Genomic DNA, 10552 nt, shown 5'->3' with positions numbered 1-10552 from the left:
CTCAGACAAAAATATATATGAAAGACTCGACAAGGAATAGCTGCTTAAATGTCTCTAAACTATTCATTTAGACCCTGTATAAACATGTATGAATATTATACAGAGTTAAACATGCATTCAATATTTCCAACAAAATAGTAGAATTAGGATGAAATATAGGAAAAGGGCACAAATAATGAATCCAAAATAATATACCTAAAGTTTAATTCCACATCAAAAAGTTTAAACAAAAACAGTAACGATGCATTCAGTCGTTCATTGTTATATTCACAATTTATTTTTATTTTCATTATATTTTACTGTAAACATTCATGAAAACCTATGCAAGAAGTCGTAGAAAAACAATAAAGACTATTTGGAATTAAAGAGTTCATAGTTTTTCATGTCTACTCAAATGACGAATTAAACATAATAATATATCACAGATATATTGTCCTCAAACTAGTTACCTAATGCTCTGTTGAGAATTCTCATTCAACCAACTTGTACGCCCATAAAGATATAATTATTTTGAAGTTGGCACGAATGAAAGAGTGAAATGGACCTGATACAGAATGAAAACGCATCTCAAGCGAAACCAAATAAATTAACTTAATTCTAATGAAGCGTTACTACAACCAATTATTGAAAGGTGTGATTTGGGAGACCTGGACGATGATGATATGTTAAATCTCTTCGTCTTCTTTTTCCACCCATCGCCATTGGTACCAACATGGCCATAGTGGCTGGGATCATACCAGCACCAGCTGCAGCTAAAACAGCAGATATGTCTGGACTTCCTATACGCTCATTCAATGAAGTGACTGGTAAGGCAACATTCAATTTTTGCACTGCAGGTCTCCTTATAACTTTACCTTTTCCTATCTTTGTTCTTATTGGTTTCTTCCTGAAGTTATCCAGTACTTTTCTTGCTTGTCTCTTCTGCGCTTGTTCGACTGTTTCAAATGTTGATTCTACCTGGAGTAAGCCTCCATGGGATGTTGTCATGTTAATCTTGGAATTCTTCAAAGGTGGCAGTACTGTTAATTGAACTCCTCTTCTGAGTCCGATAGAATCAGGTTCTTTCTGGTCTAACTGAACCTCATCGTTCAATTTATTATTGGTTTTAGACGGTATAAGATTAGGAAAAACCTGAATACTTTTCCTGGTTGATTCGACTGAAGTTTGCTTAGGATTCAGTGATATTTGAAGAGACCTTTGACGCGTTTTGGGGCTTTTATAACCTTTGGTTGTGGAGAGAAGAATCCAGTCGCCATTTCCAGTGAAAGGGTGAGTTTCAGGGATCTCCGAGGATTTCCTCCTGTTGCTAGGAAAGTTAGAAGGTTGACCATCGGTTATTATCTCCTCAGCAGAGTGATCGCAGTTTTTGTGGGTTTTGGTATCGTATCTGTGAGTTTGGTACGTTGGTCTCTTGATAAAATGTTTGTTCCCTTGGTAATGTGATGAATCTGTGTTGTAATGGATTTGTACTTTGTGTTCGTAGGAGCCAGGTTCGGTGAATTCAGGCTCTTGGACCACTATGGTTGGTCTGTTCATCTGGTAAAAGTTATCTTCTTCGTTCTGGTCTTCGTTGAATGAGCTCATCGTAACAGGTTTGTATTGTGTTGAAGGTTTTATCTTGTACGGTCTCGGTTTGTGGTACCAGGATGGTTTTGAAGGAATATCATCGTAACCACTGGTTTCCAAGTCAGCCTCTAGAGGAGTCTCTAAGGCTTCGTAAGACACTTCCGGTTTCCTCATTGGTTTTTTTTCACTGTGCCATTTCGATATTTTCGACAGCGACCAAGGTACAGGATCCATACTCACCCAACCGTTCTTATCTTCGAAAGGATGTTTGTGCTTTTGAACCTGCATCATATTCCAATTTTTGGATTTTTCTTCTTTGTCGTTAGAGGATGCAGGACGTTGATCTTCCTCTGATTGGTTGTTGTCGTCCTCGTACCTGGTGTTTATCGAGTTTGGATGGTGTTTTTTACGGAATTTCTCGGCGTAAGTGTTAAGGAATCTTTCTAGGGCGTACTGGTCGAAATTTTCATCGCTGGTAGGTGAGTCTCCGGTTGTGTCCGCCCTATCTGTAGATCTGTTTGGATTTCTGTTGGTTTGTCTATCGTTGTTAGCCCAACTAGGGTCATCTTCGAAGATTTTGACAGATTTTGAAGTGGGCAGTTTGATTTGGTGGACGTTGGTGGATGGTACCGCGTTTATTTCACTATAAAACGCGAAAAAGATCACTAACGTAGGCAAGAACATTTTAACACCGCTGAATCTCGAACCCCAACTGGTGAATAACATCGTTATCTTCAGGTATTATACTTTCCACTCCTATAATCACAAATGTGGTACAGATCCCCTACCCTTGACGATGAATTCAAAGTGACACTGATGCAGATTATAAGTGTTTTATTTGTACAAAGGATAGAAAGTTCTGCAAGTGCAGAGCGACGATTTGCTCGAACAAAACGCGAGATGCTTTCTCTCTTCAATTGATCGTCAGTATCCTATTATTAATAACTTTTGTCTTATAAATGTATTGTCACGACAAATGGAAATCGTCACGGTTTTGATTTTAATTACTTCGCGTTCGAGAACAAAAAAATCGAGAGGAGATTGAAGCTTGTTTTTGTGGTTGGGTGAAGCTTATTATCAAGTGGAATTGTTGCTGAAAAGCGTTTAAATACCCGCATGTCCTCGAAGGAAACTGAGCAGTATTCAATTAAGACTGATATTCATTTCTTTTATATGGTTGTTGATGATAGGTATACCTTAACAGATGATACACATGTATTATATCTCTTATATTTTCTCCAAGGGAAAGGCATAACGCATAAGATAATGGTCGAAGTAGGTTCTGACCAGAGGCGGTTCCAAGAGTGATTTTAGGGGGTGCAGAATTTTATAATGTTCTTGGTGGTCAATGAGGAATAAAAGAGCGAAGGAAATATCATTTTAGCAATTCATTTTCAACTCCACTATTACGGAATCAACACAGAAATATTGTTTCACTTCTTCATTTTTTTAGAATGTGGGAGATAAAATCATCGAATTGCTGAATAAATTTCCAAAATGGGTAGGCAGAGCCCAAAATCGAGAAGCTTGCAACGAGGTTGATACGTGAATGGGTGAACGCTACGCATCACTTAAGTGGGACATTTTGAAAAATAATGAATTTAAAACAAAATATTTATTGAAATATCGTTCAATCCTATCAAATACAGCCTCAATTTTCTTAATCTCTCTATAATGGATTATTAAACTGTTGAAATGAAACCTCCATATTTTTTACTTGCACCAGTTATCAAATATGTTTCAATTTTAAACTTAACATTTCATCAACCCTAGGACACAGGCATTTTCAAAACTAAAGGTACATAATTAAGGAGACAATAATGTTAGGCCACAAGTAATGGAAATGAATAAAAGCATTACTTGATGTGTAATGATTATTTCACAATAAAACGAATAATGCTTCACATAAACATATCATCATATCCTGGAGGCATAAATTCATCGTTATCTGGACGGCGATTCCTTCTACCACTCCAGCGATCAGTCTCCGGAGGCCTGAATGGATCAAATCTAGCACCTGGGGGTACGGCACCAGGTGGTAAGCCCGGAGGTAAAGGATGAGTTGGTCCAAACGCTCCAGGAGGTGTAAAAAGCATTCCTCCACCTCCACTTGGCCGATTGGGACGCCCTATTCTCAAAGGATCTACACCTACACCAAAAGGATCTAAATCATTCCTTCCTACAGGATCCATGAAATGCCCAAAGGATTCCCTATAATCCCTATTCTCATACAAAGCATTATTCGAATTACTTGGAGAGTTAGATGTGAGGCTTTGTTGCCACCTATGAGGCGTAGTTGAAGGTTGTGTTTGAGTTGAACTCTCACGATTCTTTTTCGATACAATGACTTTATCTATAAGTTGCTTTTTAATAACATCGATCATAGCAGTATATTCTGGAATCATCTCATTTAAAGGTCCTGAACGTTTTACCACTGACCTTGTGTTCAGTTGTACAAAAGATACATTTCGTTCATCAACTCTTATCAGATTTACCATTATAGCGTCATCCAAGTTGGTACCTTTCAAATTATATAGGACACCTTGATAGGTGTATCGTATAGTATAATGATCGGTCCAACCTTCTGGAAGAGTTTCACTTTTGGGTTCATCGCCAGTGAGGTGCTTAGATTCCCCCAAACCAATACAATTAAAGCCATTCGAGACGAGGGTATAGTGGACCAGCCCAATCAAGAGATCTTGGTTATTTCTTATGTCGTTTTTTATACCACTAAAGAGTAAATCCCATCCAAAAGGATTTTCTGCCATATTCGATGATGAGATTGTAATATTTCAGCAATGACACTATAGATTTACAAAATGGAAATATTATGAAAATGAATAGTGACAGAGCAGTTTGTATAGGTTATGTTATTGTTTTTATTCTGTGTAGAAATTTCACACAGAAGGTATGTACTTTTACTTTTTTAAGCCCATTTAGCACTTCAACTCAACGAAATTTTTTGGAAGTTTTAACAATTTCATGTTATCCATTTCTCACATTTAATTATTTAAATTTCATAACACAATTTCCTAGGTTTGGTAAATCACTTGAAAGTGTTGCCATTCTGTTGTACAATTCATAGTTCTTGAAATACATGGTCCTCAGCAGGAGGACAAATTTTAACGTGTTTCACTGTTGGACCCTGTATATTAGTGTTCTGTGGTTGGACCCTTAATTTTAGTTAATCCTAAGATACTCCAGAGACAGGGAATTGTTTTTTTGTCTCTGGTGTTCGATTAGAAACACAATGAATTAAATGTTTAGATGAACTGCAGTCTTGTTTTGGGAACGCTTTTACTTTTATTTCACAGCCATTTACTAAATTATGAATCCAGCTGTATAAAGCTGGCAAATTTAAAAAACTCATGAATATAGAAACACCTGGTCAAGTCCTCCACAAACAATTTTTCAATGTAAATAAAGGTCCTCGACCCCACGGCTGTCAGTAGGTACTGAAAAAAATCGTACGACTGCCATATGCTTCAATCGAACAAGCTCTTCTTTTGTTGGCCGATAAATGTAAGCTTATTGATATATTGGAAAGAAATAGGAACATATCTCATGTATAAAATTGATCTCAATAAGGTGAATATCCTGATGAGAACAGAGAAGCATTTTCTCGATCATGAATATAAAATGTGCGATATTCTACTATGAATTTCCACCTAGTTTTCAAAATAAAAAAGGAAATGACCTAAATTACCTGATTCGGATTCGAAATTTATCGAATCTGCAAGACAATCACAAACCACCAGAACCACAAAACTCGGCCGCCATCTTTGCTGTTTCGAATTCATAAAAGTTTTGATGAAAAGTCAAAATCGCAGTGTCGATTGAAAATGGGGATAAATAAGATGGATCCATTTCATATATTTATTTTATCCTTTCCAACGGCAGTTTTTGAATATGAAATATTGGTAGTTTCGATATGACAATTCAGAGAAAAATATTTTTTCTAATATATAATAATATGGAAGACATTTTTTCTTGATCCACCTAACCTAACCTATATTTAATCAGTTGTGAACAGGCATAGAAACTGAGGCTTTCGTTGATGCTTGTCCTTTCCTCCACAAAGAAGTTATAGTCTTCGTCTGGGTGTAGAAGTTCAGTCCTTGCTTTCCATAAAAGTGCAAATCGCCATGATGGCTTCCTCTGGACCCGGTGAAACTGAACATGGGCAAGGGTACTGGAATGGGGACATTCACCCCAATCTGTCCAGCATCTACATCGTTGACGAACTGTCTGGCCGAACTTCCGTTGGAAGTGAATATAGCCGTACCATTACCATATGGGTTCGAGTTGATGATGTTTATGGCATCTTCCAAGGTGTTAGCTGATATTACAGAAAGAACAGGGCCGAAGATTTCTTCTTTGTAGCAATCTTGATCGACGGTGACATCTGTGAGGATTGTAGGGCCTACGAAGTTGCCATTGGGGTATTTTTCAACCTTGATGTTTCTTCCATCAAGGGCACACTTGGCACCCTGAAAAAATAACCGAGTGAAAAGATTTGTTCCTCTGGAATTTTTAGTCACAGAATGACAGCAGAGAAAAGCTGACAAGACTGTTGGTGGGATCAAATATTATCCGAAAAAAATTAACCATATCTTGACGCTACCTGCTTGATTCCAGCTTCCACGAGGTCCAAAATCCTCTGCTTCGCCTGAGGAGATATGACAGGTCCCAAATCAGTACCAGGCTCATGCCCGGCGTTGACCTTCAATTCCTTAGCCTTCTTGACCAAGTCTGGGATCCATTTCTGGCTTTCTCCAACCAGGATGCAGACACTGATGGCCATGCATCTCTGGCCAGCAGCTCCCATAGAAGCACCGATGATCTGATTAATGGTGGCTTCTTTATCAGCGTCAGGCATGACTATAGCGTGATTTTTAGCGCCCATATTGGACTGCACCCGCTTTCCATTCCTCGCACCTCGTTCGTATATGTATTTTCCAGCCTTGTCGGAGCCAACAAAGCTTATGGCTTTGATGTCCTTATGGTCGCATATGAAGTTGACCGAATCGTGGGTACCATGAATCACCTGGAAGAGATTTAAGGGTAAATTGGTGGTCCTGAATCTTTAAAGGCTGGTTCCTCACATTTACAACGCCAGGGGGAACTCCGGCTTCGTTCAGAAGTTCCATCAGCATTATGGTAGCTCCAGGATCTCTCTCGGAGGGTTTGACGAGCATTGTGTTTCCAGCAATGAGCGCTAGGGGGAACATCCAAAGGGGAACCATGGCGGGGAAGTTGAAGGGGCATATTCCGGCAGTTACGCCTAAGGGGCATTTGTGGGAAACTATATCCATATCCTTGGCTATGTTTTGTAAGGACTCCCCTTGTAAAAGAGTTCCAGCTGCGCAGCTATGGTCTACCACCTCTACGACATCAATAATAATATGAAAATTTTGAATCTTGGAATAATTTGAGGTTTAAAGTCAACTTACGTATCCCCCTCATAACATCTCCTTCGGCATCTATCAGAGTCTTCCCTTGTTCCGTTGTTATGTTGTCAGCGATCTTCTTGAGGTCCCTCCTGATTAAAGCTTGCAGTTTGAGCATATACTGTTGTCTGGTCAATACTGTGGTTTTGCTCCAGGATTCGTAGGCTCTCTTGCAGGATTCAACAGCTGCCTCCATTTCTTCGTTAGTAGTCAAAGGAACCCTGGTAACTACTTCGTTGGTTGCTGGGTTGTGCAGGTCCACCCAATCGGATGTTTTTGATTCGACGAATTGTCCATCGATGAAGAGTTTGGTTGTTGGAGCTACGTTCGAATAGTTCCTCAATCCTTTCGTTAAGGGTTGAAGCTACGAAAAAATATACATTGTGTAAAGGGTGGATTTTATGTTCTGAAGAAATGATTTGAAGATAGCTTCGGCATGGAGAACAATAATCAAGTCAGTATGAGAATATCTTGTCATTCTTTTTGGGGCTCATCTTTTTCCCTAAAACTTCTTCGAATTACGTCACTGGTAGATCGTAAAAAACCAGCAGATCATCCCGTTCTGTAAAGAACGACGCAGGGTTATTCAATTAATGATCCCCTCTACGAATTATCCACTCCTTCATTTAAGTATTCACTAATAAGAATCATGAATAATGTATTTTATGTGACCTCTATAGGTTAGATGGTGGTCCAACAATAATTAACTTCAATAAAGAGCATTATGATCAATTGGACGATAATTTTTCCATATTAAGGGGCACATATCTGATCAATCGTATCAGACGATAGGATACAATACTAGGTACAATAGATCTTCATCGAAATAATAAAATTCTTAAGTGCAACTAACCCTTTACGCCCTAACTTTTCGACGCCACTGCTTCCGGATGATGATAATTCCTTGTACTCTACTCTTACATGTTAATCGATTTATAAAATTCTTCACAACTTATATCAGTATGTGATAATCGCAGTGTGAGGAATGGTTGCTTGAAAAATTAACAGATCCTCATTTCTAAAGGTAAATGAATCCTCTAAATTCATTATAGTTAAGCTAGAAAGTCGATAAAATTTGAGGTTAGTTCATGGCATTGTAGGGTGCGAAAATTTTAATTTTATTATTGACGTAGCCTATTCAATTAGCTTCCCACATTAAAAACATGCGTTTTTCACTTACCAAAGTCCTCTGTATTGGTAGCATGTTTTTCGTTGTATTTATAAAGGGAATTGATTGCAATAATGAATATTGTGTGTGAGGTGTTGAGTGAGTGTTATTTCGAAGTTTCAGACCGTCACTAAACAAAGCGACCGAGTAATTTTGAATATTCCCGTTCTCAGTCTCAAAAGTAACTGCCCAGTGAGTAAAAGGTCAACTGCACAAGAAAATTATCATACATTTAAATAACACAAAATGTATTTTCAATTTATTTCCACATCGAATTTCATAAGACCTCGGGCGCAAATGCGATAGAAAGACTGATAGGATGAGATATGATGGAAAGAAACCAATTCCAATTGTTGAGAGTTAATTCAATACAGGCTGAATAGAACAAACATTTACGAAGGATAAAATAACGAAATTGATTCAATAATATTCGACGATGACAACCAGGGGCGGGTGTCACGAAACCTCGAGCGGGCTCAGCACAATGAAACACGAATTTCCTTGGAAATTTTCTAACCCTCAAAATTAGTCGATTGGATCCCAGATCTGAAAGGGTTTTTGTCGGATACTACCCCATCCTTTCAGTTGGAGGAAAGCATCTTGAAAATTTCAGGGAGGTTATACAGGCTGTCCCAAAACAAACAACGCGCAATCACTTCGCCCGTTAGCAGATGTGTGTTCAGATGAGGGTTTCAATTTCATCCTTTCAGTCTAGCGTCCAAAGCTGAGTCCTCAAGTTTTTAAAAGGCTCATTTCAATAAAGGTCTTGTCAGTCAGAATGCTGTCGTGTATGAGGTGTTATATGTGTTGCATAGTGCCCAATTTTTCGAATTTCACAGTTATTTTTGATTTTTCAACATCAAATTACACGAAAACGGCGCATTATACGAGAAAATATGAAGAATACTGTCATTTTACTATACAAAACGTTGAAATATCAATGCAGATGGCGTCCAGCTTATTTTCAAGAGTTGGGTTTTTGAATTTTCTGTATTTTTATGGTCATAATGAGAAAACTGGAAGACGTCGGTGTTATCTTGAGTTCTAAAAAGATTAATCAAATAAATGAAAAACCGTTTGGTCTTTCAACAGCCTGTATCTTTTAAACCGAGCCAATTCGTAAAAAATGGTAGAGGTAAAAAGTGTTTCTTTCGACTTCCAGAATCTACTCTTGAAATATTTGTAAGAGTCAAAGACTCACCCTTTATAATTCGGTTCAACCGACCTACAGAACCTGTGTTTCGTTTTTAACGACCCACTCTGTATATGGTTGCGTCGAGAGACAACTCTCTCTGTCAATAGTGAATTGATACCACAAGAAAATTACTTTTTTCCATACCCTTCATACCATAATTTCCATTTTTCACTAAATATTTTGTCTTCAGGTCTCCAACCTGTAAAATATGATGAGCAAAGTGATGCGACCGAAGGTGATATTTGTGCTAGGTGCACCTGGTGCCGGCAAAGGCACCCAATGCAGCAAAATAGTGTCAGACTTCAACTACGTCCACCTCTCAGCGGGAGACCTGCTGAGGGAAGAGAGGACCAAACCAAACTCCCAGTACGGAAAACTGATAGACACCTACTTAAAAGAGGGAAAAATAGTACCAGTTGCCATAAGCTGCGGCCTCTTAAAAAACGCCATGTTCGAATCTCACAAAGAAAGGTTTTTGATCGACGGCTTCCCAAGGAACCAGGACAACGTGGATGGATGGACCAAAGACGTGGCAGATCATGTCGACCTCCAGTGCGTCTTGTTTTTCGATTGTCCTCTGGAGGAATGCGTGAATAGGTGCCTCAAGAGGGGCGCGGAGGGTAGCGGAAGGAGCGACGATAACGAAGAGAGTCTAAGGAAGAGGATAGAAACTTACCTTTCCCAAACTAGTCCGATAATTCAGCATTATAACATGCTGAAACTCGTTCATACCATTGACGCTTCCAAAGATCCCGATAAGGTTTATGAAGATGTTAAGAAGGTTATGTCGAAATATATATGATATTAAATGAGTCTGTCTTTCATTCAAGCATTAATCTTCTGGGTTCACTGTAGTGCAGCCACCAAAACAAGCCTAGTTAAAATTTAGGGCACAACCTTTTCTCGAAACGCTTCATCGTTTCTTTAACCCTCACAACTTGGGTTACAATACACAATATGTACTGATGTACAAAATTTTTGGGATATGTTGCGAATAATGAGCTTAAGGAAAAGAGTTTGTTGCTAACTATAGAATAATTTGTGGGAAGTTCTGCAGCCAGTTCAACAAATTATTTTAGGTTAGAATCCCGCCCTTAAATACCTAAGTGGTCATTATAGGAGCTCTTAAATTTAAGGCTAGCTTTAGCCATTTAAATGTCACTTAACAGTTGG

General features: G+C 38.5%; 4 protein-coding genes across 6 annotated transcripts; 1 reads left to right on the top strand and 3 right to left on the bottom strand.

The window, feature by feature from the left end:
- Nucleotides 1-621: 621 nt before the first annotated feature.
- LOC123310436 lies at nt 622-3029 on the bottom strand. Its single transcript, XM_044893903.1, has one exon. The coding sequence runs from the start codon at nt 2290-2292 to the stop codon at nt 622-624; it is 1671 nt and encodes a 556-aa protein (XP_044749838.1). The 5' UTR covers nt 2293-3029.
- A 137-nt stretch (nt 3030-3166) lies between these two features.
- LOC123308976 (proteasome inhibitor PI31 subunit) lies at nt 3167-4446 on the bottom strand. Its single transcript, XM_044891803.1, has one exon. The coding sequence runs from the start codon at nt 4332-4334 to the stop codon at nt 3468-3470; it is 867 nt and encodes a 288-aa protein (XP_044747738.1). The 5' UTR covers nt 4335-4446; the 3' UTR covers nt 3167-3467.
- Nucleotides 4447-5428: 982 nt separating this feature from the next.
- On the bottom strand, nt 5429-8334 carry LOC123308975 (probable methylmalonate-semialdehyde dehydrogenase [acylating], mitochondrial). The gene is made up of 5 exons (XM_044891802.1): nt 8197-8334; nt 7020-7380; nt 6672-6952; nt 6191-6613; nt 5429-6056 (listed from the first exon to the last, which is right to left on the bottom strand). The coding sequence occupies exons 1-5, from the start codon at nt 8218-8220 to the stop codon at nt 5586-5588; spliced, it is 1560 nt and encodes a 519-aa protein (XP_044747737.1). The 5' UTR covers nt 8221-8334; the 3' UTR covers nt 5429-5585.
- LOC123308977 (UMP-CMP kinase-like) lies at nt 7885-10191 on the top strand. 3 transcript variants are annotated; one of them, XM_044891804.1, is made up of 2 exons: nt 7885-8040; nt 9570-10191. In XM_044891804.1, the coding sequence occupies exon 2, from the start codon at nt 9588-9590 to the stop codon at nt 10179-10181; it is 594 nt and encodes a 197-aa protein (XP_044747739.1). In that variant the 5' UTR covers nt 7885-8040; nt 9570-9587; the 3' UTR covers nt 10182-10191. The 3 variants fall into 3 exon arrangements, with proteins under 3 accessions (XP_044747739.1, XP_044747741.1, XP_044747740.1); XM_044891806.1 differs by having other exon boundaries at nt 7955-8096; XM_044891805.1 differs by lacking the exon at nt 7885-8040 and adding an exon at nt 8237-8376.
- The last annotated feature ends 361 nt before the right edge of the window (nt 10192-10552 follow it).

Source organism: Coccinella septempunctata, chromosome 3 (assembly GCF_907165205.1).
Source record: "Coccinella septempunctata chromosome 3, icCocSept1.1, whole genome shotgun sequence".
NCBI lineage: Eukaryota > Metazoa > Arthropoda > Insecta > Coleoptera > Coccinellidae > Coccinella > Coccinella septempunctata.
Note: the sequence above shows the minus strand (reverse complement) of the source record. Positions and strands in the feature narration are given on the sequence as shown.

Excerpts from the sequence above, each read along its gene's own strand:
- LOC123310436 (XM_044893903.1), bottom strand. The coding sequence starts at position 2,292 with ATGTTATTCACCAGTTGGGGTTCGAGATTCAGCGGTGTTAAAATGTTC.
- LOC123308976 (XM_044891803.1), bottom strand. The coding sequence starts at position 4,334 with ATGGCAGAAAATCCTTTTGGATGGGATTTACTCTTTAGTGGTATAAAA.
- LOC123308975 (XM_044891802.1), bottom strand. The coding sequence starts at position 8,220 with ATGCTACCAATACAGAGGACTTTG. Across the intron at positions 6,953-7,019 it reads AGATGTTATGAGGGGGATAC|AGGTGGTAGACCATAGCTGC; the intron begins GTAAGTTGACTT and ends TTGATGTCGTAG. Across the intron at positions 6,057-6,190 it reads TGGAAGCTGGAATCAAGCAG|GGTGCCAAGTGTGCCCTTGA; the intron begins GTAGCGTCAAGA and ends TTATTTTTTCAG.
- LOC123308977 (XM_044891804.1), top strand. The coding sequence starts at position 9,588 with ATGATGAGCAAAGTGATGCGACCGAAGGTGATATTTGTGCTAGGTGCA.